Genomic DNA, 24,287 nt, shown 5'->3' with positions numbered 1-24,287 from the left:
CAATCCTGAAATGAAATGCATAGGTTATATAATTTTGTACCCATATAGTTTCAAAAAACCAATATATTATTCACCCATGAGAAGGAATGAGGTACTGATACATGCTACAACATCCATGAATCATAAAAACATGTTAAGTGAGGGGCACCTGGGTGGCTCAGTCAGTTGAGCACCCTGAACTCGATTTCAGCTCAGGTCATGATCCCAGGTTCATTGGATTGAGCCCCGGATATGACACCAGGCCAAGCATGGAACCTGCTTAAGATTCTCTCCCTCTCCCTCGCTCTTGCTCTCCACCTCTGCCCCTCTCCCCCGCTTGTTCTCTCTTGCTCTTTGAAAGAAAGAAAGAAAGAAAGAAAGAAAGAAAGAAAGAAAGAAAGAAAGAAAGAAAGAATTGCCTAAGGCAAGGCAACAGCAAAAGAAAAGACTCTAAAGCCCTGGCTCAAATGGAAAATATGAAAACCTAAGATAGCCTTCCCAGAAAACAGGTTTCCTTTTCATTATGACCAAATAGGTTTACATTCTAAGTTCCATTAAGCAACTGGTCACTTCTCCTCTTACACTACTCCTTTTATGGCTCACAGACTTTTGATCTCAGGCAAGAAATAGGTGTTTTTTTTTAAGATTTTCCATCTCTAAAAGTGTTAAAATAAGAAATGTGGACTGAAATAAAGGGCAAACACAAGGGCCCCAAAGTTTTGCAATAAACTCTTCCTGTTCTCTGTCTCTACTCCACCTTTTCAAATTCACTTTAATTACCATTCACTCTCCAATCAGCCAGCCACTCAACAGCTATTAGTGGAGAGTTTTGTGCCAGTCATTCTGCTAGGCTTTAGGGGATACAAAAATGAATGTATCCTAAAATCTTACATTCTGGTAAGGGAAGATGATATATAAATGAAGGGGAGCAGAATATGCCACCCTAAAATATGCCATTTTGGCATAAGGATTATTTTGAGCTAAAGGCAGTGAGAAGAAACAGATATAAGAAAAGCTTCTGGCCCTATTTGCCTAAAAGAAGGATGTAAATTTTCAAAGGTGTCCCACCTCTGTCTACCAGGAAAGACAAAAGTTAATTTCAGGAGACAACTGTAGGCTTTACTAATGAAGAAGGCATGGAATTAAAACTGGCTAACAAATCTTACTCTTCTTTCCCGTGCTTTTCCTGGACATCTGCCCATAACAGGCCTTCCTTACAACTTTCTTTCTTTTGTCCTTAGTTGAAGATGGTATATAAATTGGAGTTCTAAGCCATCACTTTGAGTTACTCATTTTTCCCTGGGTATCTCACATGTATACATTAGGGATACATGTTAATAAACTTGTTTTGTTTTTCTCATTAATCTGTCTTTTGTTTTAGGGGTCCCAGATAAGAACTTACAATAATAAAGGGAAAATTATTTTTTTACCCCTCTACTTAAACAAATGATTAAAATACAATGAACTAAGGGTTGCTACTACTCAGTACCTAGAAATAACTATCAGATTTGGTAGTAGAAAAAAGAAGATTGATTAACTCAGCTTGTGTAGATCAAGGAATGGCTTAATGGTAAATAGTGTTAAAGAAGCTAATCAAGAGGACATGATACTAGTTGACCCACGAGCTGGACCTGGAATATGAGAGTCTCCTCACCCACTCCCCTGTCCTTGGAATGTACATTCTGCCAGTTCCCACAGGGGGAGCTATTCTAAGGACATAGTCTATAGAGAGTAAGGTGTTGTTCAGACCATCTGGATGGTATATGTGACTGAGCCCAATTAAGGCCTCTATATAAACTTTAAATTATTCATGCAGAGATCTGCTTATCTTGCAGTCATCCAAGACAAGCCTCATAAGTAAGTTCCCTTGCTTATTAAAACTGCCACCTACCAGTTTTGAGTGGTCTGCCTTTTTATTCAGTCTCTCCTGCCCTCCATGTATGGGACCTGGTTTGAGATTTCACCCAGGAAGCTCCAAAGGCTGCAAACCAACAAAAAGCCAGACATGTTGCAGGGGAAACAGCATGTTCCTATGTATGGAGACATGAAACAGAGTGGTGTTTTGAGGTACACTATGAACCCCATAGTGCAACAATAGGGTTCAAGATATTCTACCCCAAAATATGGAACTTTGGCATATTGAATATTTGAAGAAACGTGAGAAACAAAACTTGGAAATAACAGGTACAGGAAGGACTCCCTGATCTCCCCCCTTCTCTTGTGAAGCAGGTCAGAAGACTCTCATGTGAGAGTTGCCCTCTCTATACCCAGAGCATTATTATCTCCAAAGATGGAGGGGTGCCAAGGGAACTCTGAACAAACAGGTTTGCTGAGTTTTCCCAGTTTACAACCCTTAGCTCATACCTTTTTGTCGTATCACATTTTTTCCCACAACTTTCCATTCTTCATCAAATCTAGCATAAAAATACTCAGGTTTAACCACTTCTTCAGGTCTTCATTTCCTTATCAAGTTTCCATGCCACATGAAACATATTAAATAAATGTGTATGCTTTTCTCTTGTTAATCTATCTTTTGTTACAGAGCCCCAGCCAAGGAGCTAGAAGGGCAGAAGGAAAAAGATATTTTTCCTCTTCTAGAGTAACAAGAGTAGAATGAGGAACCTATGGTAATAAATCTGGAAAGATAAACAGCCTGTGTCACAGAGATGGAAAGTTTACACATAATGCTGACTTTTATACTCGGTCATTGAGGATAACTGAACAGTTGTAAGCAAAGGAGTAATAGGAAGATCAGATTTGCCGGGGTTTTTTTTTTTTTTAATGTTTACTTATTTATTTTTGAGAGAGAAAGAGAGAGACAGAATCCCAAGCAGGCTCCATGCTGTCAGCACAGAGCCCAACACAGACTCGAACTCACAAACCATGAGATCATGACCTGAGCTGAGGTCAAGAGTCAGACACTCAACCCACTAAGTCACCCAAGCATCCCCAGATTTGCATTTTTAAAAGATTCCTCTATGTGACAGTGTGGCAAATAAACTGAAGGAGCAAGGAAGGCCAAGGCTACAGTATCATAGTAAGCAAATAGATGTTGATATGGGTCTGATCTAAGGCAGTGACACTTAGGATAGAGAATATAAGAAAGATTCTTGATTCAAAGAAGGTAAAATTTGTAGGCTTTGCATGAGGGAAGAGAGGAAAAAGTGAAAGGAATGATTCCCAGTTTCTGATTTAGGTGACTGAGTTGTAGATGATGGTCTGGAGCATACAGGGGCTCAATTTATTCATGTGCTAATCCTCCACATAGCTTGTGTGTCCTTATATCCTTCAATGAGCTTTATGAATCAAGTGGCACCTGGGTGGTTCAGTCAGTTGAGTGTCTGATTCTTGATTTTACTCAGGTCATGATCCCAGGGTCATGGGATCCATACTGTGAATGGAACCTGCTTAAGATTCCCTCTCTCTCTCTCACTGCCCCTATCCCCTACTGGCCTTCTCTCTCTCTCTCTCTCTCTCTCTCTCTCTCTCTCTCTCTCTCTCTCAAATAAATAAATAAATAAATAAATAAATAAATAAATAAGTTAGTTTGGAGGCACCTGGGTGTCTCAGTTGATTGAGCATACAACTCTTGGTTTTGGCTCAGGTCATGATCCCAGGGTGGTGGGATCAGGCTCCACACTGAGCATTGAGCCTTCTTGAGATTCTCTCTCTTTCCTTCTGCCCCTCTCCCCTGCTCATGCTCTCTCTCTCTCAAATAAAAAATAAAAGAAAAAAATTTAAATGAGTTGTGTGAATCAAAATAACTATCATAGCAAGCATTTGGAATGAGATTGCCACAGAATAAAACTCTCATTCTGCATTTTGAAATATTTTAATTCAGGAGTGTCTGGGTGGCTCAGTCAGTTAAGTATCTGACTCTTGATTTGGGCTCAGGTCATGATCTCACAGTTTGTAAGTCTGGGCCCCACATCAGGCTTTGCACTGACAGCATGGAGCTTGCTTGGGATTCTCATTCTCCCTCTCTCTCTCTCTCTTTTTATTTTTTTAATGTTTATTTATTATTTTTGAAGGAGAGAGAGAGCAAGGGAGGGGAGGGGCAGAGAAAGAGGAAGACACAGAATCCAAAGCAGGCTCCAGGCTCCGAGCTCTGAGCTCCCAGCACAGAGCCCAACCTCACAAATGGTTCCCATCATGTCCCCATCACCGTTTCAACAAATACCAACACATTGCCTATCTTGTTCCAACTCTATTCTCATTTACTTCCCCCTTACTATTTTGAAAAATCCCAGATATAACTCTTTATTGGTAAATATTTCAGTATGCTTCTCTAAAAGAGACACTTAAAAAAACCACAATTATTCCACATAAGAATATAACTTTCTTAGTAGTTGTTAACTATAAATCCATATTCAAACTTCTGTCTCACAAACTTCATATTTTTTAATTGTCTGAGTATTTAAGTATTGACTAGCCAGCAAGCAACAATTAGTTCTCTTCTCCTTTGCACTAGTTTGTTACTGAGACCATGGTTAAGCCCTATTTTACTAAGCCATCTTGCTTGTATCATATTTTTAATTTTTTAAGTTTATTTACTTATTTAAGCATTCATTGCACCCAACACACAGCTCGAACTCAGAACCCCCAGATCAAGTGCCACACACTCCCCTGACTGAGCCATCCTTGTGCCCCCTTCTTTATTTATCTGAAGTCTCTTTTAATCTATACATTCCCCTTCCATCTTCATGGTTATTTTCTTTTCTCGCAATTTATTTGCAGGTCATTTTTCCTGAAGAGTTTCCCACATTCTATATTTTATTGATTGTATCCTCATGGTATCATTTTTAAAAACTATATTCTGGGGCACCTGGTTGGCTCAGTTGGTTGAGCTACCAACTCTTGATTTCATCTCAGATCATGATCTCATGGTTCATGAGATCAAGCCCTGCATCAGGCTCTGTGCTGACAGTGAGGAGCCTCTTGGGATTCTCTCTATCCCTCTCTCTCTCTGCCTCCCTTGTGCTCTTTCTCTCTCTCTCAAATAAATAAACTTAAAAAAATAAATAAAAATAAAAACTATATTCTATCCTTGTATGTTCTATTAACCTGTAAATTAGAAATTAGATCTAGGGAGGTGTCTGGGTGGCTCAGTCAGTTAAATGTCTGACTCTGGATTTTGGCTCAGGGCATGATGTCACAGTTCCCGAGTTCGAGTCCTGCATCGGGCTTACTGCTGTCGGAGCAGAGCGGGCTTCAAACCCTCTGTCCCCCTAGCTCTCTGCCCCTCTCCCACCTGTTGTCTCCCTCTCTCTCTCTCTCTCAAAAATAAATAAAACATGAAAAAAAATTATAAAAAAATTTTTAAAGAAAGAAATTAGATCTAGGAACTTGATTAGATTCAGGTTCAATTTTTTTTCCAATGGGAAGTACCGTTTTGTGTTGTGCCCGACATCTCGATGCCCAAAACAACAATCATTTATTTTTCCCACAAATTTGCAGTATTTATAGCTCTTGATAATACCACAATAGTTAAACATTAGTTCATTCCTATTTTTAAACAGAAAATCTGGTTTACTTACAACAGGTCATGAAGCTTCTAAGTTTGCCAGGCACCCCCTTTTGGTTTTTCCTCTTCCCATTTTCAGACAGGGATTTTTTTCACTGGGAAGCTTACAAAGTGATAAAAATGTGAACTAGAAATCCTTCAGGAAAAATTAGGAAAATCAAAGTATATTTAAGGAAAACAGGCCTGTGCTTCATGTAATGTTGTAAGGTAAACAAAAAAAGTTTGATGCGAGCAATATGGCTGAGGAAAATAGGGCTTAATTGTGGTCTCAATAACATAAACTAATGCAAGGTAGAAGAAAAATAGATAATACATAATAACTATTGTTTTCACACTGAAGTTTTTACCATTGTCTTTTGTGTGGAAAGAGGGAATATATACACATCCTTCCCTCCTTTTCCAAACCCTGCCAGTGCCTCATTCAGTCTTGTTACTAGGGGCTTAGTGAGTGGTTCAGTATCCATCCTAGAGAAGACAATCCTCATCTGGATGATTGGCTAAGTGTTACTATTTTATAAAATCTACTTTACAAATCATTAAAGAATCTCCATAAGGCTATTACTATTGTCAACATTCTCACACTTTGTGTCTGCTTGGATCTGATAGGATTTTTTTCAATATTTTCATCCTTTGCTATTAACAATGCTTTGCATAGGATACAAAAGTTTGCATATTTTAATACTTACTGTAATCCAATTCTAATTAGGAATTAATGTACATCAACACTTTTAAGCAATCAAATCTTCAGCATTGATCTATTGTATAAGTCTGGGGTAGGGGGAGCTAAGTAATTCCAATTTGTTACAGAAAAAGAAAAAAAAATATTTATAACTTGAAAGCTTTAGGATAATCAAAGCAATTGTCTTACTCATGGAGACTGTCCCAAAAAGCTAGTAATGGCATCTTCCAAATTCTGCTCTGTCCATTACAGCTAATAGGTCTACTCCTTACACTAATAAAATTGGTAGAGTTTAACCCTTTAGAGATCATGTAATTCAATCCTATTATACAGCTGAGGAAAATGAGATCCAGAAAACAAATGACTTGCCTAAGATCACATAACCAATTAGTAGCAGAGTAGAAGAACTCAAGGCCAGGATTTTAGATCCCCAAATTTATGCTATTTCCATCACCACACAACAGTTGTCTCAACAAGTAATCATAGGACATTTATGGCTACATGGAAAAAGTCTGGATTTTTTTTTTTTTTTTTTTTTAGTTTATTTTGAGAGAGACAGCACGAATGGGGGAGGGGCAGAGAGAGAGAGAGAATCCCAAGCAGGCTCCACAGTCAGCACAGAGCCAGATGCCATGCCCGGCTTGAACACACTACCGGTGAGATCATGACCAGAGCTGAAATCAAGAGTGGGGGGCTTAACCTACTGAGCTACCTGGGTGTCCAAGAGTCTGGTCCTTTTAAAAGAGAAGTCAGCATCAAAAGCATACAGCTCAGAGAGCACCCAGGAAGACTTATCTTCTAGTGCTAATTTCCTGAATGCGTGTGATCACAGAATTAAATACTACTCTGGAACCTATCCCAAGCAACCGCCACTTTTATGGAAGCTTAATAATCACTCGTGAATAAACATTGAATGAACTTCACCTACATGAACTTCCATAATAAAACACAATGGTCATAGAAGCCCAACCGTTTTAGTTTTTGACGGGGGAAGTCAGTAGCTCTGTATGGGAACACGGTTTCAATCTATTTACAGGTACCCCTTGGGCTTCGGTTCTTTGTTTTGGTTCCCTTATCTACTAAAAAAAAAATAATAATAATGGCCCTCACTTCACAGAATTATCGTATTGTGAAGGTTAATGAGATAAAACGTGTAAAGCGTTTAGCAATGCACCTAGCACATAACTGAACTAAATGATCGTAATTAAAATTCTTAGGCTCCCTGTGTGTGGCTCATGTCACGTGTAAGAAACTAGTACACAACGAGAAGGTTATACTAGACAAGGACTGCTGGTTTGGCAGGCAATCATAGCTTCAAAACGTGTAAGATTCCCTGGGATTTAATGACGGTACACTTAATCTCTACCACTCAATATCAATCAATAGGAGACAACACTTCAAGCATATGAAAACAGATACCCATTCCAAATCTCTCTCTTCCGACTCTATCTCAAAATGAACAAAACCGAATATTCATTTATTTCAAAATGAATAAAATACAAGACTAAGCGACCCAGCAAAAAAGGGCTCAGTCCCGCCCTTTCAGGAGTAACCAGGGAGACCACAACGCCTCGCAGACGCTTCTAGTTTGAGTTAACGGAAGGGACCTTACAGGCGAGCACAGAGCCACCGGCGACGTGGGTGGCCAACACCCGCCTTTAAAATCACGGGATGATCGGTCGGCCTCGCAAGGGTCCTCCCCGACCATGCCTCCACCCCCAGGGCCCGGGGCCAAGACTCCTTGTAAACCCCCAGCTCCCTGCCGCAGCTGCCTCAACAGGCGCGCGGCGGGCAGCCTGCTACGTCACGTCGGCGCCGCACCACTTGGCAGGCCCCCTTCTCCACCTCCTCCCCCCGGCGCCCTCGCCGCTTTCTGGAAGGTTCGTGAAGGCTGTGGGTGCCTTCCGTTATTCTGCGGCCGTCCGGAATCCGGCTCCATCCGTCCTCCACAAGCCCACGCAGACCCAGCCGACCTTGCCATGCCGGAGAACGTGGCTCCCCGGAGCGGGGCCCCCGCCGGGGCTGCCGGCGGCCGCAACAAAAGCGCATATCAGGACCGTGACAAGCCGGCCCAGATCCGCTTCAGCAACATCTCTGCGGCCAAAGGTATCGCTCCCAGGGTCTGACCTGCGGCCGTGCGGGGTCGAGTTCTGTCTGCACTGTCATTCTGATCTTGGGTTGCCAAGGCACATTTTCTGTTCCTTGAGATGATCTCGTCTTTCCAGTGATAGATGGAAAGATCCCTCTTTGGAGGGATCTGTGCTGTTTTTTGCCGGTAATTCCCAGTGCCTAGTATGGAGACCTTTGGACTGGCCCCATTCTGGGTCTCAGACGCCCGTAAGTTTTCATCCTCGGTCGCTCATCACACTCCAGTAGAAAGCAGCCGAGGCCCGCACGTGCGGCTGCAGTCCTTTGGGATCTGACACAAGAGCCCTATCGCTTATCTGCTTATTGGTTCCATTGGTAGAATGTTGTTTGCATAATCCATTTTAGTTTTCTTGCCCTTGAAAAGTACCATTTAAGTAAGCTCTTGGCGCAACTAATGAAACGAATTGAGAACTTAGTGCTTATATTGGGGCGGGGACCTTTGTATTGCGCTGTGGGAAAGACTTAACCGTCCTGTTCAGGAATATGGAAAGATCTAGGCTGTGCTTTTATGTTCTCCCTGTATGTGCAACGAAACACAAACAAGTCTAGAAATATGGACAGTTTGTTGGCGTTTTCGTTTTATAGAATATTTTGGTGTATGGTAGAAATGAAGACCTGAGTTACAATTCTCTCGGTGGCTTTCGACCTCTAGCCAGGGTTTTCTCCCCCGTAAAATTGAGGCTTTTCTTTTTAGAGTTATGAGAATTAAGAATAGTCGAGTTGAGATAGAAGAATCTGGAAGGAAAAATGAGAACAAAGGCTTAGAGATGTTACCTAGTGTGTATTGAATATTGAAACACAGTGAGCATTCCATCACGGCATAAAGTGCATGAAGAAGCGAGAGGTGAGATTGGAAGGGTAAAATGGGGCCAATCTTGAAGGGTCGGTGAGCAGAGGCCACATGAATTATCTGTGAACCTGACCTTGAAGAGAACTCAGAACAGAGACTACTAGTCTTTCCAAGTCAGACAAAACTCAACAAACTTGATCGAGGAAAGTTGCTTTAGTTAGGTGCATTTTCGGTTTAATTCAGGGAGCCAGTTTTTTATTTAGATGTTATCCAAAAAATGCCCCCCCCACCCACCCAGATTGGTTGATAATGTGAAAAAAAAGTCTAGTATTATTCAGCATGAGTCATTTAACAGACTGTACTGTGTGCCACACAGTATGTTAAACATCTGACAGTTTTGGAAATGTAAGCAGTCTAAAAAATCTTTTATTTTTTTTTGGATAATGTGTGTGTTATCTAACTTTTTGCAGGTGAATGTCAGAGCCTTTTTTTTTTTTTTTTTTTTTTTTTTTTTTTTTTTTTTTTGCCTTTTTTAAAATAGCCCCAGCGTGGGGCTTGAACCCGCTACTCTGAGATGAAAGTCACATATTCTCCATACGGAGCCAGCCAGGTGTCCTGAATGTGAGGGCATTCTTAAAGTGAATTGGTCTGCTTGTAGAATCATGGCCATGTCGGTACACTACAGTAGCCTGAAAACGTAATATTGACTGGATAATTAGGAACAGCAGCCTAAAATTACAAAATAAAATTTTAAATTATAGCAAATATTTTCTCTAAAGATCTTTATCATTCACACAATAAAGGAGGAAGTATTATGCTGGTTGTGGCGTATACAATGATTAGGTCACAATCTCAGCCTTGTGTATATGGGGTGAGGTGGTAGGTGAAGGGGAAGGCCTAATTATTTGTCTTAGGCTTGTCAAAGAAAAGGGGATTTGACTTGACTGTTCATCACATCTAATTTTTCTTAGAAAATAGTAAATGGACTATTAAAACAAACATCCTTAGGGACAAATAATTAACTTTGGAACAGTAGACTGTATATCCAGATATATTTCAAGTATCCACTTTTGTTTTTTTAAACGTTTATTTATTTTTGAGACAGACAGCATGAACGGGGGAGGGTCAGAGGGAGGGAGACACAGAATCCGAAACAGGCTCCAGGCTCTGAGCTGTCAGCACAGAGCCCGACGCGGGGCTCGAACTCATGGACCATGAGATCATGACCTGAGCCAAAGTCGTCCGCTTAACCGACTGAGCCACCCAGGCGCCCCAGATATATTTCATAATGTATTGATGATGACTGAAAGCTGGGGTTTTAGTTTTGGGTTTTTGTTTGGGTTAAGATTTGGGCTCTTTGTTTTGGTTTATTTGGTGACAGGGTTGGAAGGTGTCCAAAGGGTATTTTACCGTGGGCCATATATATATACTGGCCTCACGTTAGCGGACAAAACTCTTTGCCCTCAGAAATTACTGTTTAGGTAGGAGAGACAGAATAGACAAATAAATGGAATTATATAGCATATTAGGAAGTCTTAAGGAATGGAGAAAATACAGTCTTCATTCAGACTACATTGTATTTATTTTGATATTTAGGGAAAGATTAGGTAAATTCTTAAAATGTATTCTGCCATAGGTAGGGCACAAAGTTATTTACAGTGACTTGTACCAACAAAAGATGAAATGTCATACAATTAAAGGAATTACTGTTTCCAGTAGATTATTATTAGACAATGAATTTTCTTTAGTGGACACAGTATAAACAGTTGTATACCATATCCTAATAAGGACAAAATGATCATTTGAAAGGAGAAATACTTCATGGGTTTTTTTTGTTTCATTTTGTTTTAAGAGCCTTGATTTTTTCCTTCTGTTTACAGCTGTTGCTGATGCTATTAGAACAAGCCTTGGACCAAAAGGAATGGATAAAATGGTAAAAACTTGAACTGTTTGTTACAGATTGAGTGCTATTGTCCACACTGCAAAATCTCAGTAGAGGGTTAGGATGTGCTGCTTAAAAAATAAAAAGTATTAGGAAGGTACTTTGAAAGTTTAGAAGAATAACAGATTGCTTTGGAGTGAGTAGGACTTAACTATAATTCATATTTTATTTGACACTTTTAACATTGAAAGTATGTCCGCCAGAGTAGTTCTCTGTTGTTTTGTTACATGGAAAGTACAGTAAGGCTATAGCTATGAGCGCTTGAGTTCAGTGTTTTCTTATTGGTAAATAACTGTGACCCTCTATGGGTCTGTAGAATTTCACTTGTTCTTCCAGCAAGAGAATACTGCTAAGTTGAGAATACCAAGAAATAAGTTACTATTTCAACTGTGAGAAGTGTGTATATTATGTTCTTGATGCTATCTTTTTTGGAGATCCATAGTGTCATTTGTTACTATGGATATGAACCCAGGAATAATAGTAATTATATCCAGTGTCTAGATTCCTTCACTTCGAACAAAAAAAAGCTAGAGTAAAGCCAAGTATTGCACTTGTAAAGTTAAGCTGTTGCTGTATATTCTTAAGTCAGTATACTAACATAAGGGAAGAGAATTTAAAATTAAGCACAGTTGTAAGCTATGCAAACGTAAATTAACTTCTCTACTAAGAAGTTTTAAAGTTAGAGCTTTTAGGGTGTCATAGTGCTGGGTAAAGAAAACAAAATTTTTGAAGTACAGTGTTTTCAAAAAACAAAACTTTCCAGATTCAAGATGGAAAAGGCGATGTGACCATTACAAATGATGGTGCCACCATTCTGAAACAAATGCAGGTGTTACATCCAGCAGCCAGAATGGTAAGTATAATTTTAGATGAGTGGGTTTTTTAAGTGTATTGCTTGATATTTATAAAGAGTTAAATTTGTTTCTTTGATCACATTGTATTTAAGCATTGTGAATTTATTTTCTTTAGGTTAAGCAGGCATGTTTTTAGGATGCATTGTGTGCCTAGCATTGTGCTCTTCAGTGCAAGGTTGTAATAAAACATGAATCTCCTTGTCCACAGGAATGTGCCAGGTAGTTGAGGAAAAAGGAGATAAAAACATGAAATGCCGTGAATTATTAGCTCAGTGGGTGTTAGTTGGAAGGGAGCAATGTAATCTTAATTGTGTGCAAAATAAATCACATGTCTAAACTTTACGCTGGTGTTTATTAAAAATAATTACCAATTCAGCTAAGTGTGATGATTCCAGTGTCAAGTGAGAAGACACCATATCTTTGAAAAGAAATTCCATCAAAAAGTTACGTTTAATTATGTAAAGTTGACTTTTGAAGTGAATCAGATTCTACTTACACAGAGTCATTTCAGATAAGCTTCCAGAGGACTCCAAACTGACACTTGTGTCATCTAGAATGCTGCATTTTTTTTTAGCTTCCAAGTCTACAACATTATTCTTTCCGACAGGAACTTTTTTAATAGCTGGGGAGAAAAAATTTACAACCCATAGTCTGAACCAGAAATCATAATACAGCTTCTTATAGAGAGTATACCTAAGCAGAATTTTTTGTGTCACAGATATATCAATCATTTTAAAATGAAACCCAAGAAGTCAAAAATTTTGTTGAATCTTAGAGTGTTGATAATAGTAGTCAAGTTGTTTGTGACACTGATCAGAAAGCCATTCGTTTTATATTTCAGTTAGATGTTACTGGGTCCTCACATTTCTCATTGAGCAACTTAGCATGTTCTGTTTCCTTAGCTGGTGGAGCTATCTAAGGCGCAAGATATAGAAGCAGGAGATGGCACCACATCAGTGGTCATCATTGCTGGCTCTCTCTTAGATTCCTGTACCAAGCTTCTTCAGAAAGGTAGGTAGGACTTGGGACATGTTTTATTCCTAAATAAAGGGCAAAAAATACTAAGTAATAGGAGATATGATAGTTGATTTGGAATAACGAATCTTATTATTAGGAATTTTTAGGTTAAATTTTGCTTGGTTTATCATATGAATAAGAAATTTTTTTTCTTTTTTCTTTCTTACTTTTTTTTAAACCAAGCTTTATTTTGAATGAAACTTGATAGAATTTTGCTTTTCTAAAATAAGTTGTGGTGGTGTTACTAATCTTAGGCTCTAAATGAGAATAGTGATTTGGGAGAGATTGTATAGGTTCTTCTACTGGTAAATAGTGCTTAATCATAGTAGTAACTCTCCAGTCACTTATTCTACTTCTTAGAATTGTGATGTTTTGGAAAGTATATAATTTGGCTTCAGTCTTAAAGTATCATGAGTGCAGCATTGATCTGTTCCAAATTAAATGGAAATAAATTATTAGCCATAATAGCAGCTAAAGTTGTTCAGACTATTTTATTTATAACTGAAGCCTCAGTTTATTTTTTTATTTTTCATTTTTTTTGTTTCTTTATTTTTGAGAGACAGAGCATAAGCAGGGGAGGAGCAGAGAGAGAGGGAGACAGAATCTGCAACAAGCTCCAGGCTCTGAGCTGTCAGCACAGAGCCTGACGTGAGGCTCAAACTCATAAACCGTGAGGCCATTGACCTGAGTCAAAGTCAGATGCTTAACTGACTGAGCCACTCAGGCACCCCATGAAGCCTCAGTTTAGATAATTTAAAAAATATGTCTGCTTTGGGGTGCCTCGGTGGCTCTGTCAGTTAAGCATCCAACTCTTAATTTCAACTCCGGTCATGATCTCATGGTTTGTGAGATCAAGCCCCACATCAGGCTCTGCTGACAGCATGGAGCCTGCTTCGGATTCTCTCTTGCTCTCTCTGCCCCTCCCCTGCTTACACATGCTCTTGTGCTTTCTTTATCCCTCTTCACTCTCTCTCAAAATAAACTTTCAAGAAAAATTTAAAATTATGACTGCTTTGAAATTATAATGCCTGGAAAGTTTCTATTTTTTTTTTTGAAAGTTTCTGTTTTTAATATGTGTCATATATGTAGTTCATGTGTTATAATAACGAAATTTTAACAAACAGGGATTCATCCGACCATCATTTCTGAGTCATTCCAGAAGGCTTTGGAAAAGGGTATTGAAATCTTGACTGACATGTCTAGACCTGTGGAACTGAGTGACAGAGAAACTTTATTAAATAGTGCTACCACTTCATTGAACTCAAAGGTGAGTCCAGTACTAAGGGATCATAGAAAAATCACATTTTAAAGTTTAAGAATTGCAACTCTTACATTGTGATTTTTGATGTTAAACAGCTCATAAATGTTAGGTCTGGAGTGTCTAGATAACTGAAGTAATTTGTACAACTAAATTAAAGTCAAATTTCCTCCTTCAAAGCTTTCAAATAAATTGTATCCCCATTTTACATATGGGGAAATAGATGTAGTGAAGTTAAGTAACTAACCCAAGACCTGTCAGTAAGAGGTAGGATGAGGGGCACCTGAATGGCTCAGTCAGGTAAGTGTCCGACTTCAGCTTTGGTCATGATTGTTGAGTTTGAGCCCCCAAATCAGGCTCTCTGCTGTCAGCACAGAGCCTGTTTTGGATCCTCTGTCCCCCTCTGTTTCTGCCCCTCCCCCACTCATGCTCACTCTCCTAAATAAGTAAAAAATAGGGGGTAAGTTGAGATTGGAACCAAGGACAGGTTTGCCCATCCATAGTCCCTCTTACCTAATAATCAATGCTGCTTTTTTTAATTTTCAAATTTAAAGCATTGATTTTTTTTTAATTTTTTTAATGTTTGTTTATTTTTGACAGAGACAGAGCATGAGGGGGGGAGGGGCAGAGAGAGGGAGACACAGAATCCAAAGTAGGCTTCAGGCTCTGAGCTGTCAGCACAGAGCCCTACGCGGGGCTCGAACTTACAGACCGCGAGATCATGATCTGAGCTGAAGTCAGACGCTCAACCAACTGAGCCACCCAGGCGCCCCAAGCATTGATTTTTTTTCTAAGAATTTCTTGTGCATTTAATGTTAATTGTTTTCTGTCACATTCTCTTCATCCCTCCTGTATTTTCCCCTTTTTTTCATCAGCTTTATATCAATACATTCATTTTATTTCAATGTTACATGGGGAGCTAGCGTTAGTCACGTACATGATACTGTTAAATGTCCACAGTTGTAACACAGAATAGTGTGGTTACAGGCATTGGTCATAGAGTCTAGAATACTTGGGTTTAGTGCTGGGTTCATCACTAAACTAAGCTGTGTGACTCTTCAAATTTCTTCATCTGAAGATTGAATGAGTATGTAAATGATAAGGGCTAAGATCATTTTAGATAAGAATTGTCTGCATAAAGTTAACTTGGTTTTTGGATTTCCTATAGAATTATTAGTAATTCAGACAGTCCGTTTACTAAATTAATAAAACAGGAAAGCAAGCAGACACATTTTGTGCCCTTGGTGACTGACAACATGACTGACAAGACAGTTTATATGGAATGTTGTCTTCGTGTTCCCACTCTTCCTTTGCAACCCAAGAAAAATGGTTAAGATTACTTCTTGAATATCTTTGTCATTAAAGAACTAAGATTTTTTTCTGTTGTGAAGTTGATTTTATTATTATTTTTTTAATTCTAGGTTGTCTCTCAGTATTCAAGTCTGCTTTCTCCAATGAGTGTAAATGCAGTGATGAAAGTGATTGACCCAGCCACTGCTACTAGTGTGGATCTGAGAGACATTAAAATAGTTAAGAAACTTGGGTAAGCATGTCTAATTTTAACTTCAGTAAAAATAAGGGGTACCTCAGTGGCTCACTCGGTTAAGCATCTGTCTCTTGATTTCGGCTCAGATTATGATCTTATGGTTCATGAGTTCAAGCCTATGTTGAGGACGTCATCACAGAGCCTGGTTGGGATTCTCCTGTCTCCCTCTCTCTCTGCTCCTCCCTCAGTTGCTTTCAAAAATAAATAAGCTTTTTAAAGAAAAATTAATTTTAATAACTTGTATTAATATGGGAATCTCAAGAGTTTGTTTATATCCTTTTACGATGGCAAGGCAGTAGTGTGATCAGAGTTCAGGAATGGGGCACTAATAAATGATACCTGTTTTATTCGACTGATGATTTTTAATCTATTAGTGATCTATTTTTTTAATAGTTATTTCTCCCAGATTTTATTTGGCTCACTGTATTTTTTTTAATGTTTGTTTATTTTGAGAGAGGGAGTGGGGGAGAGGCAGAGAGAAAATCCCAGGCAAACTCCATGTTCAGCATGGAGCCTGACATGGGTCCTCGATCTCATGACTGTGAAATCATGACCTGATACCACATCAAGAGTCCGTCGCTCAACCAACTGAGCCACCCAGGTGTGCCCTGATTGGCAATCTGTTAAACTTAACAGATTTCTGCCTGTTAACTGTCGTCTTCTTGTTTTCTTTTCTCTTAGTGGGACAATTGATGACTGTGAGCTGGTAGAAGGGCTGGTACTTACTCAAAAGGTGGCAAATTCTGGCATAACCAGAGTTGAAAAGGCTAAGATTGGGCTTATTCAATTTTGCTTATCTGCTCCCAAAACTGATGTAAGTAAGAACTAAATGCAATTGGTTCCTTGTTCATGTGTTTTGACTTTTTAATAGCTCAGACTTTTGTTTGTTAATACAAAAACAGAAAATACACTAGTAATAAAAACCATAGGTTTCAAAAGAATTTGTGAGATTGAGGGTGCCTGGGTGGCTCAATCGATTAAGCATCCAACTTCAGCTCAGGTCAAGATCTTGTGGTTCTTGAGTTTGAGCTCCGAATCAGGCTTTGCTATCAGCGCAGAGCCCATTTTGGATCCTCTGTTTCTCCCCCACTCTCCTTCTCTCATAAAAATAAAATACTAAAAAAAAAAAAAAAAAAAAAGTGAAATTGAGACAAAAGTAGAAATTGTTGATGACAGACATGACAAATCTGTAGCTTCAATTGACTGTCATTGAACTAAGCATTGACTTCATAGATAAGGCAAATAGCAATAGAGGCTATGTATGAAATAGGTTATGGAAAAGTTACAGTGTAAGTAGAATTTCTAAATTCTTTCTAGGTTTCTGAGAAACCTCCACCCACCCTATAGCAACAGACAGATCTTTTGTCCTATATTAGCACAAATGAAACTAAACCAGGTTACTGTTTATACTCTAAAGAAATGTTTTTAAAGGTGTTTTCATATCTTTTAGTCATAAGTGCTATTTCCAAAAGTGGGTGGTTGAGCTTGTCACTTCTCTCAGGTTTGTTTTCTTTACAGTGTATTGCATTACACATTTTTAGTCCTGTGTTTCCCAAAAGTTTAACCCATAGAAAAATTAATTTTGTTTTATACACCACTGATTAACAAGATTTGTCCCTGGTACCTCCTTTCAGCATGCCAGTTTTGTTTGTGTTTGTTTGTTTTAACAAGCCATAGAGTAAAAAGGATGCAACTGAAATTATTTCAGGAATGCATATACCTGTATGAAGAAAATTGACACATTCAGGAAATAGGATAATCATTTCACAGTTACCAAAAATGTACTTGCAAAAAATACAAGACAGCAAGGTGTATAGATAAAAGTTGAAGACCTGAGTTAATGTTGGTTTTCATCTTCCTAGATCTTTTCTGGGTGTGACAGTATGATATCTTACTTGGTATGATTTTGGTTGAATATACATGATACATGATATTTGCATTAAAAGTTTGTCTTTCTCACTAAAAAAAATTAAAGGCAAAAAAAAAAAAACTCTTATAAGGCAATTTATTATTATGTTATTCTTTTTCTCAACAGATGGATAATCAAATAGTAGTTTCTGACTATGTCCAGATGGACCGAGTGCTGCGGGAGGAGAGAGCCTATATTCTAAATTTAGTGAAGCAAATTAAAAAAACAGGATGTAATGTTCTTCTCATACAGAAGTCTATTCTGAGGTGTGGAGCTATTTCTTTTGTTCACTTTTTTATTTTTTTAATGTTTATTTTTGAGAGAAAGTGTGTGAGAAGGAGAGGTGCAGAGAGAGACAGAGGATCCGAAGCAGGCTCCATGCTGATGGCAGCACAAGGTGGGGGCTCAGACTCACAAACCATGAGATCATGACCTGAGCTGAAGTCCAGGACTCAAAACGACTGAGCAACCCAGGCAACCCTCTTTTGTTCACTTTTTTTTTTCCTTAATCTTTTGTTCACTTTTTAATGACATTTATTTTTGATCCCTTATAGCAATTGTTTAAGAAACATTCAAAGTGAGTAAACCACTGGAAATCTAGGATGAAACTGCATTGGTGGGACAGCACTGTATTCTGATAATCCTCTAAAGTAGGTTCTCTTCCCATTGTGATGATTTAAATATGTGGGATATACAGTTGACCCTTGAACAACTTAGGTTTGAATTGTGTGGGTCCAGTTATATATGGGTTTTTTTTTTTTTTATTACAGTGCTGTCAGGTGTATTTTCCTCGTGGCTTTTTAAAGTTTTATTTAAGTAATCTCGGGGTGCCTGGGTGGCTCAGTCGGTTAGGCATCCGACTTCAGCTCAGGTCATGATCTCACAGTTCGTGGGTTTGAGCCCCGTGTCTGGCTCTGACAGCTCAGAGCCTGGAGCCAGCTTTGGATTCTGTGTCTCATTCTCTGCCCCTTCCTCGCTTGTGCTCTGTCTCTCTTTCTCTCTCAAAAATAAACAAACATTAAAAAAAAATTTTTTTTTTTAATTAAAGTTTCATTTAAGTAATCTCTACACCCAATGTGGGGCTCAAACTCATGACCCTGAGATCAAGAGTTGCATGTTCTTCTGACTGAGCCAGCCAGGCACCTCTCCTCGTCGTTTTCTTAACGTTTTCTTTCCTCTATTTTTATCATAAGAATACAGCATAGGGGTGCCTGGACGGCTTAGTCAATTTGGCATCGGACTCTTGATTTCAGCCTGGGTTGTGAGCTTAACAGTTCTTGGGTTTGAGCTCCACATCAGGCTCTGTGCTAACAGGGCAGAGCCTGCTTAGGATTCTCTCTCTTCTCTTTATCCCTCTCCTTGCTTGCACGCGCTCTCTCTCTCTCTCAGATATTTAAAAAGAATACAACATATGCTACGTGTAACATGCAAAATATCGATTAAGTGTTTATGTTATCCATAAGGCTCTGATCTTTGGGTTATTAGTAGTTAAGTTTTGGGGAAGTCAGGGCATCTGGGTGGCTCATTCAGTTGAGTGTCCGTCTCTTGATTTTGGCTCAGGTCATGATTCCAGGGTTGTGAGATCAAGCCCTGCATCAGTCTCCGCGCTGAGTGTGGAGCCTGCTTGAGATTCTCCCTCCCTCCCTACCTCTCTTTACCTGCCCCCCTCCCCTTCTCCTGTGTGCTCTCTCTAAAAAGGGCAGGAGGAGTCAAAAGTTGTATGCAAATTTCGGGGAGTGTCTGGGCAGCTTAGTCGATTAAGTGTCCAACTCTTGCTATCAACTCAGGTCATGATCTCATAGTTCATTAGTTTGAGCCCTTCATCATGCTCCGTGCTGACAGTGCAGAGTCTGCTTGGTATTCTCCCTGCCCCGACACAGCTCCCCCACCAATAAATAAATAAGCTTTAAAAAATCTTTTAAAAAAATGACAAAAAGCAGTTGAATGGCAAAGTGGTTTTTATTTTAACCTAGCATTGATATAATCCCTGATTTGTATTTCAGAGATGCTCTTAGTGATCTTGCATTACATTTCCTGAACAAAATGAAGATTATGGTGGTTAAGGATATTGAAAGAGAAGACATTGAATTCATTTGTAAGGTAAAATATTCCTAGCATCTGTGTGAAAATACTGTCTTAATCAAATGTCTTAATTTGTGGATTTGATTTCTTTTCCCAGACAATTGGAACCAAGCCAGTTGCTCATATTGACCAGTTCACTGCCGACATGCTGGGATCAGCTGAGTTAGCTGAGGAGGTCAATTTAAATGGTTCTGGCAAACTGCTCAAGGTAACAGTATTATAATAAAGCTTTTTATCTGGATTTTTTGTTTTCACCCTTATTTCAAATACCTAATTTGGAGTTTGTTTACTAAAGATTACAGGCTGTGCAAGCCCTGGAAAAACAGTTACAATTGTTGTTCGTGGCTCTAACAAATTGGTGATTGAAGAAGCTGAGCGTTCCATTCATGATGCTCTATGTGTTATTCGCTGTTTAGTGAAGAAGAGGTAATAGAAGTTACTGAGTAATATTTTGAGCATTAAATTTCTTTACTTTGACTTTTTAAGGTATAAATAGTAAGTTATTAAGAATAGCTTTCTGTTGGATAAAATAAGCTAAAAATGTATTTGTGAATTTCAGAGCTCTTATTGCAGGAGGTGGTGCTCCAGAGATAGAATTGGCCCTACGGTTAACTGAATATTCACGAACATTGAGTGGCATGGAATCCTACTGCGTTCGTGCTTTTGCAGATGCTATGGAAGTCATTCCATCTACACTAGCTGAAAATGCTGGCTTGAATCCCATTTCTACAGTAACAGAACTAAGAAACCGCCATGCCCAAGGAGAAAAAACTACTGGCATTAATGTCCGAAAGGTAATAATTTAGTTTCTTAATTATTGCAGAAAATGTTGATTAAAATGTTAAAAGCTTCATAATCATCTATTGAATGAAAAGCATTCTAATGAAAAGTAATCTTGGATTTTGGGGCACCTGGTTGGCTTAGAAGAGAACGTGACTCTTGATCTCTGAATCGTAAGTTTGAGCCCCACATTGGGTGTAGAGATTAACTTTTTAAAAAAATAATCTTGGATTTAAGTATGAGATCTGCATGTTAATTAATTTAGGCCATTGAGTAAGAATGAAGATGATGCCTTAACTGAAAAGTATTAAGTATTTGGTACTTATGGATTGTGTGACTGTTAGTGAATTAATTGGCCTGTGTTTCACTTTCCTCAGTTGTAAAAACAAAGACAGTTAATAGTTTCTTCAAAAGCCTGTTGTGAGGATTGAACATATTACCAACTAGAAAGCTTTTACTAAGTTGCCTAGCATAAACTGTAAATGTTAACCATTGCTGCCGTTGTGGCCAGCAGCCAAGTATGGTTATATAGGGTAAATACAACAGTAATAATTGCCCTTTTTGTATTAATGTCTCCTTTTATTGAAGAGACAAATTAATATATAATGGAAAAACAACTGTGAAGATCCAAAGTAATATTTTCGGAATGATACAAAATTCCAAAGGAAGGGCACTGCCTGGTTAGGGGAAACTTCATGAAGACACATCTTTGGTAGGGAATGAGATTTTAGGTGGAAAAGCAAATGGTTTACAGGTGAAAGGGACCAGGAAGTGACTCATTTTGTCTTGTGGGTTATATGTTGGTGATACACTGGAATTTAACTTTAGGAAGCTTAGATAAGAGCTAGAATATGCCTTTGAGTATTGGGGCAGATATGTGGGAGGGGGGTTGTTTTCCAATAGTTGGGAGCTACTAATTTTTTTTTTTTTTTTTTTTTTTTTTTAATCAAGAAGCTAAGATGATGTAAAAGTATTTTAAGGGGGAAAGACTGGAGGCACGGTGGCCTGCTATGGCCATCGTAAATTAATGCAGTAATCCTGAGAGAAAGGGGACCGAGATAGTGGCAATAACAATTTAAAAGTAGGGTTTAAGAGAGATGTAAAGGAAGAGCAGACCAGATTTGGCCAGATTAGGATTAGGATTCAGGGATGGTTTAAGCATTAAAGATCTTACAGTTTTTAATTAGTATGATTAATTTTTGCCCAGATAATAGGAGTTATTTTGGGATTAGGATTGGGGGGATCTAGCATTAATTTAGTTTTTCCAAATTTTAGTTAAGTACAACCTACAATACAGAGAAGAGTTTAGTAGGGAATATTTTACTTTTGACTAGGGCAAGGGAGAATGAGGTTTAAAAGGCCTTATTAAGTCAAACTTGTAACAGTGTAGTTGGTGATGTAAGTAATAATTATACTAAAAGCAATCTGTGCTATTTGGCAGGGTGGTATTTCCAACATTCTGGAGGAATTGGTTGTCCAGCCTCTGTTGGTTTCAGTCAGTGCACTGACTCTAGCAACTGAAACTGTCCGGAGCATTCTGAAAATTGATGATGTGGTAAGTATAAATAGATTGTGGATTTCCCTATAAGGTCAAAAAGGCATATTTTTAAAAGAGTTTTGGGAGGGGAGCAGGGTGGTAAATGATACTTTGTTGGTCCTCAGGTGGTAACAGTTCATACTTTTACAGTCTTTTCTCACTTGTAAAAATAGGAGTGATTTGGTAGTTGCCCTAAACCAGTGTTAAAATTTTATCATTACAAGTTGTGGAACTCAGGTTTTTTTCTTGTCAGGTAAACACTCGGTAATCAAGTAACACTGGCCAACTGGCACCATCACAGCCACTAAAAGTGTGTCTGGAGTGGAAGATCTCCTTGCTGTTTGGAAGATTGTTTTCCTCTACAAATTCCCAGGCTTGGTCTTCCAGTTGGCACTTGCTTGAAATTGTATTGACATAATTAAAGTATTAAATGTTTGGTTTCAAAAGGCAGATTAATTTATCGTCCCTTCTACCCCCAACAGTCTGTTACTTCTGATATTCTTGACAGACCTGTAGAAGAAGAGAAAATGAATTCACATTCACTTATGGATTCGTTTAGGTCTCAATCCTGGGTACTTTAAGTTTGTTTGTTTTAAACAAGTTTTGAGAATTTTAAATGGCCCAGTATGCTCATCACCCTGATAAATCCCCATTTACACAAAAATATCAAAGCCCTGTATATGCTGTTCTAAAAGATAACGGTGTAAGAAGATACAAAGTGAAAAATGAAAAGTCCCTTTACCCTATCATCCTAATCCCTTCCTCCAAGAATATAACCATTATTGCGAAAATTGGGATGCCTTTTACAAATAAAACTATATGCATATATGTATCAAATCTTATTTATACATAGGGGTTCATAATGTCATTTCTTCAGTGGTTTACAATATCTTTATTGCCTCTGTCCTGATCCAAGCATCATCTCTTGCCATGAGCCATGTAAAATCTCCGAATTAAATTAGTCTCTGTCCTTGCTTTGGCTTTCTTCCAGTTAGTTTGTTCACTCTAGTGATTTTTTAAAAATTGTCAGGCGCTCCCATTCATAAGTTTTTGTCACTTTGTCTACCTTTGGATAAAGGCCAGACCTTTGATGTGGACCATAAATGGCGCCTACACAATCTGGTACCACTTGGCCCACCATCTCCTGTGTTGTATTTCATAAGGATTATTATGAAAACAGCTGGGGCCCTCCATATTTGTGGAGAAGTAATTGCAGCCAACCAGTTTGAAGTGTGTTTTACATCTGGTAACTCATTTAGTAACTAATTTGATAAATGGTAAGTCTTAAGTCAAAAAATTTCTCTAATCCAGGGGTGCCTGAGTGGCTGTCAGTTAAGTGTTCCACTTCAGCTCAGGTCATGATCTCGCAGTTCGTGGGTTTGAGCCCTGCGTCGGGCTCTGTGCTGACAGTTCCAAACCTGGAGCCCACCTCAGATTCTGTCTCCCCTTTCTTTCTGCCCCTTACCCCCTCACTCTGTCTTCTGTCCCTCTCTCAAAAATAAACATTTAAAAAATTTTAAAAACATTTTTTCTGTAATCCAAAAGGCTTATATTTGAACTTTTTTTTTTTTTTTTCAATTTTTTTAACATTTATTTATTTTTGAGAGACAGAGCATGAGCAGGGGAGGGGCAGAGAGAGGGAGACACAGAATCCAAAGCAGGCTCCAGGCTCTGAGCCATCAGCAGAGTCCAACGCAGGGCTCACACTCATAAATCAGGAGATCATGACCTAGGCCAAAGTCAGATACTTAACCGACTGAGCCATCCAGGCGCCCCAACTTTTATTTATTTATTTATTTATTTATTTATTTATTTATTTATTTATTTATACACACCATTATATATTGATATATAAATAAATTTGTAAGTATTGAGAGTCCCCCCTACCCTTTCTAGTCCTTCCTTTCGTTTCTTTTTTTCTTTCCTTTCTTGCTGGCTAGGACCTAGAGTACAAATGCAGAAAGGAAATGATCACAGTGGGTGTGAGAGCCAGCCTCTGAGGTAGCACCCAATAATTCCTGCCTTCTAGTATTCACAATCTTGTGTAACCCCCACCATCTCCCACATTGTACCAGGGTTTAATGATAGCATATGATCAATAAGCATGGAACAGAAGTGACCGGTCACTTCCAGGATTAGATGATAAAATACCGTGGCTTCTGCCTTGGACACTCTGGGTTTTGCTCTCCTAAATTACTTGATCTGAGAGGAACAGGTTGCTATGTTATGGAGAAGCTTTATG

The 24,287-nt window shown here is 38.7% G+C and overlaps 1 protein-coding gene across 1 annotated transcript; it reads left to right on the top strand.

The window, feature by feature from the left end:
• Positions 1-8,013: 8,013 nt before the first annotated feature.
• CCT4 (chaperonin containing TCP1 subunit 4) lies at positions 8,014-22,491 on the top strand. Its single transcript, XM_042932396.1, has 14 exons — positions 8,014-8,288; positions 11,001-11,053; positions 11,826-11,915; positions 12,819-12,927; positions 14,058-14,200; positions 15,613-15,734; positions 16,419-16,551; positions 17,773-17,912; positions 19,650-19,746; positions 19,826-19,936; positions 20,024-20,154; positions 20,288-20,522; positions 21,950-22,063; positions 22,299-22,491. Exons 1-14 carry the CDS (start codon positions 8,162-8,164, stop codon positions 22,311-22,313), a joined length of 1,620 nt encoding a protein of 539 aa, XP_042788330.1. The 5' UTR covers positions 8,014-8,161; the 3' UTR covers positions 22,314-22,491.
• The last annotated feature ends 1,796 nt before the right edge of the window (positions 22,492-24,287 follow it).

Source organism: Panthera leo, chromosome A3, assembly GCF_018350215.1.
Source record: "Panthera leo isolate Ple1 chromosome A3, P.leo_Ple1_pat1.1, whole genome shotgun sequence".
Classification (NCBI taxonomy): domain Eukaryota; kingdom Metazoa; phylum Chordata; class Mammalia; order Carnivora; family Felidae; genus Panthera; species Panthera leo.
This window is presented reverse-complemented; position numbering and strand designations above follow the sequence as displayed.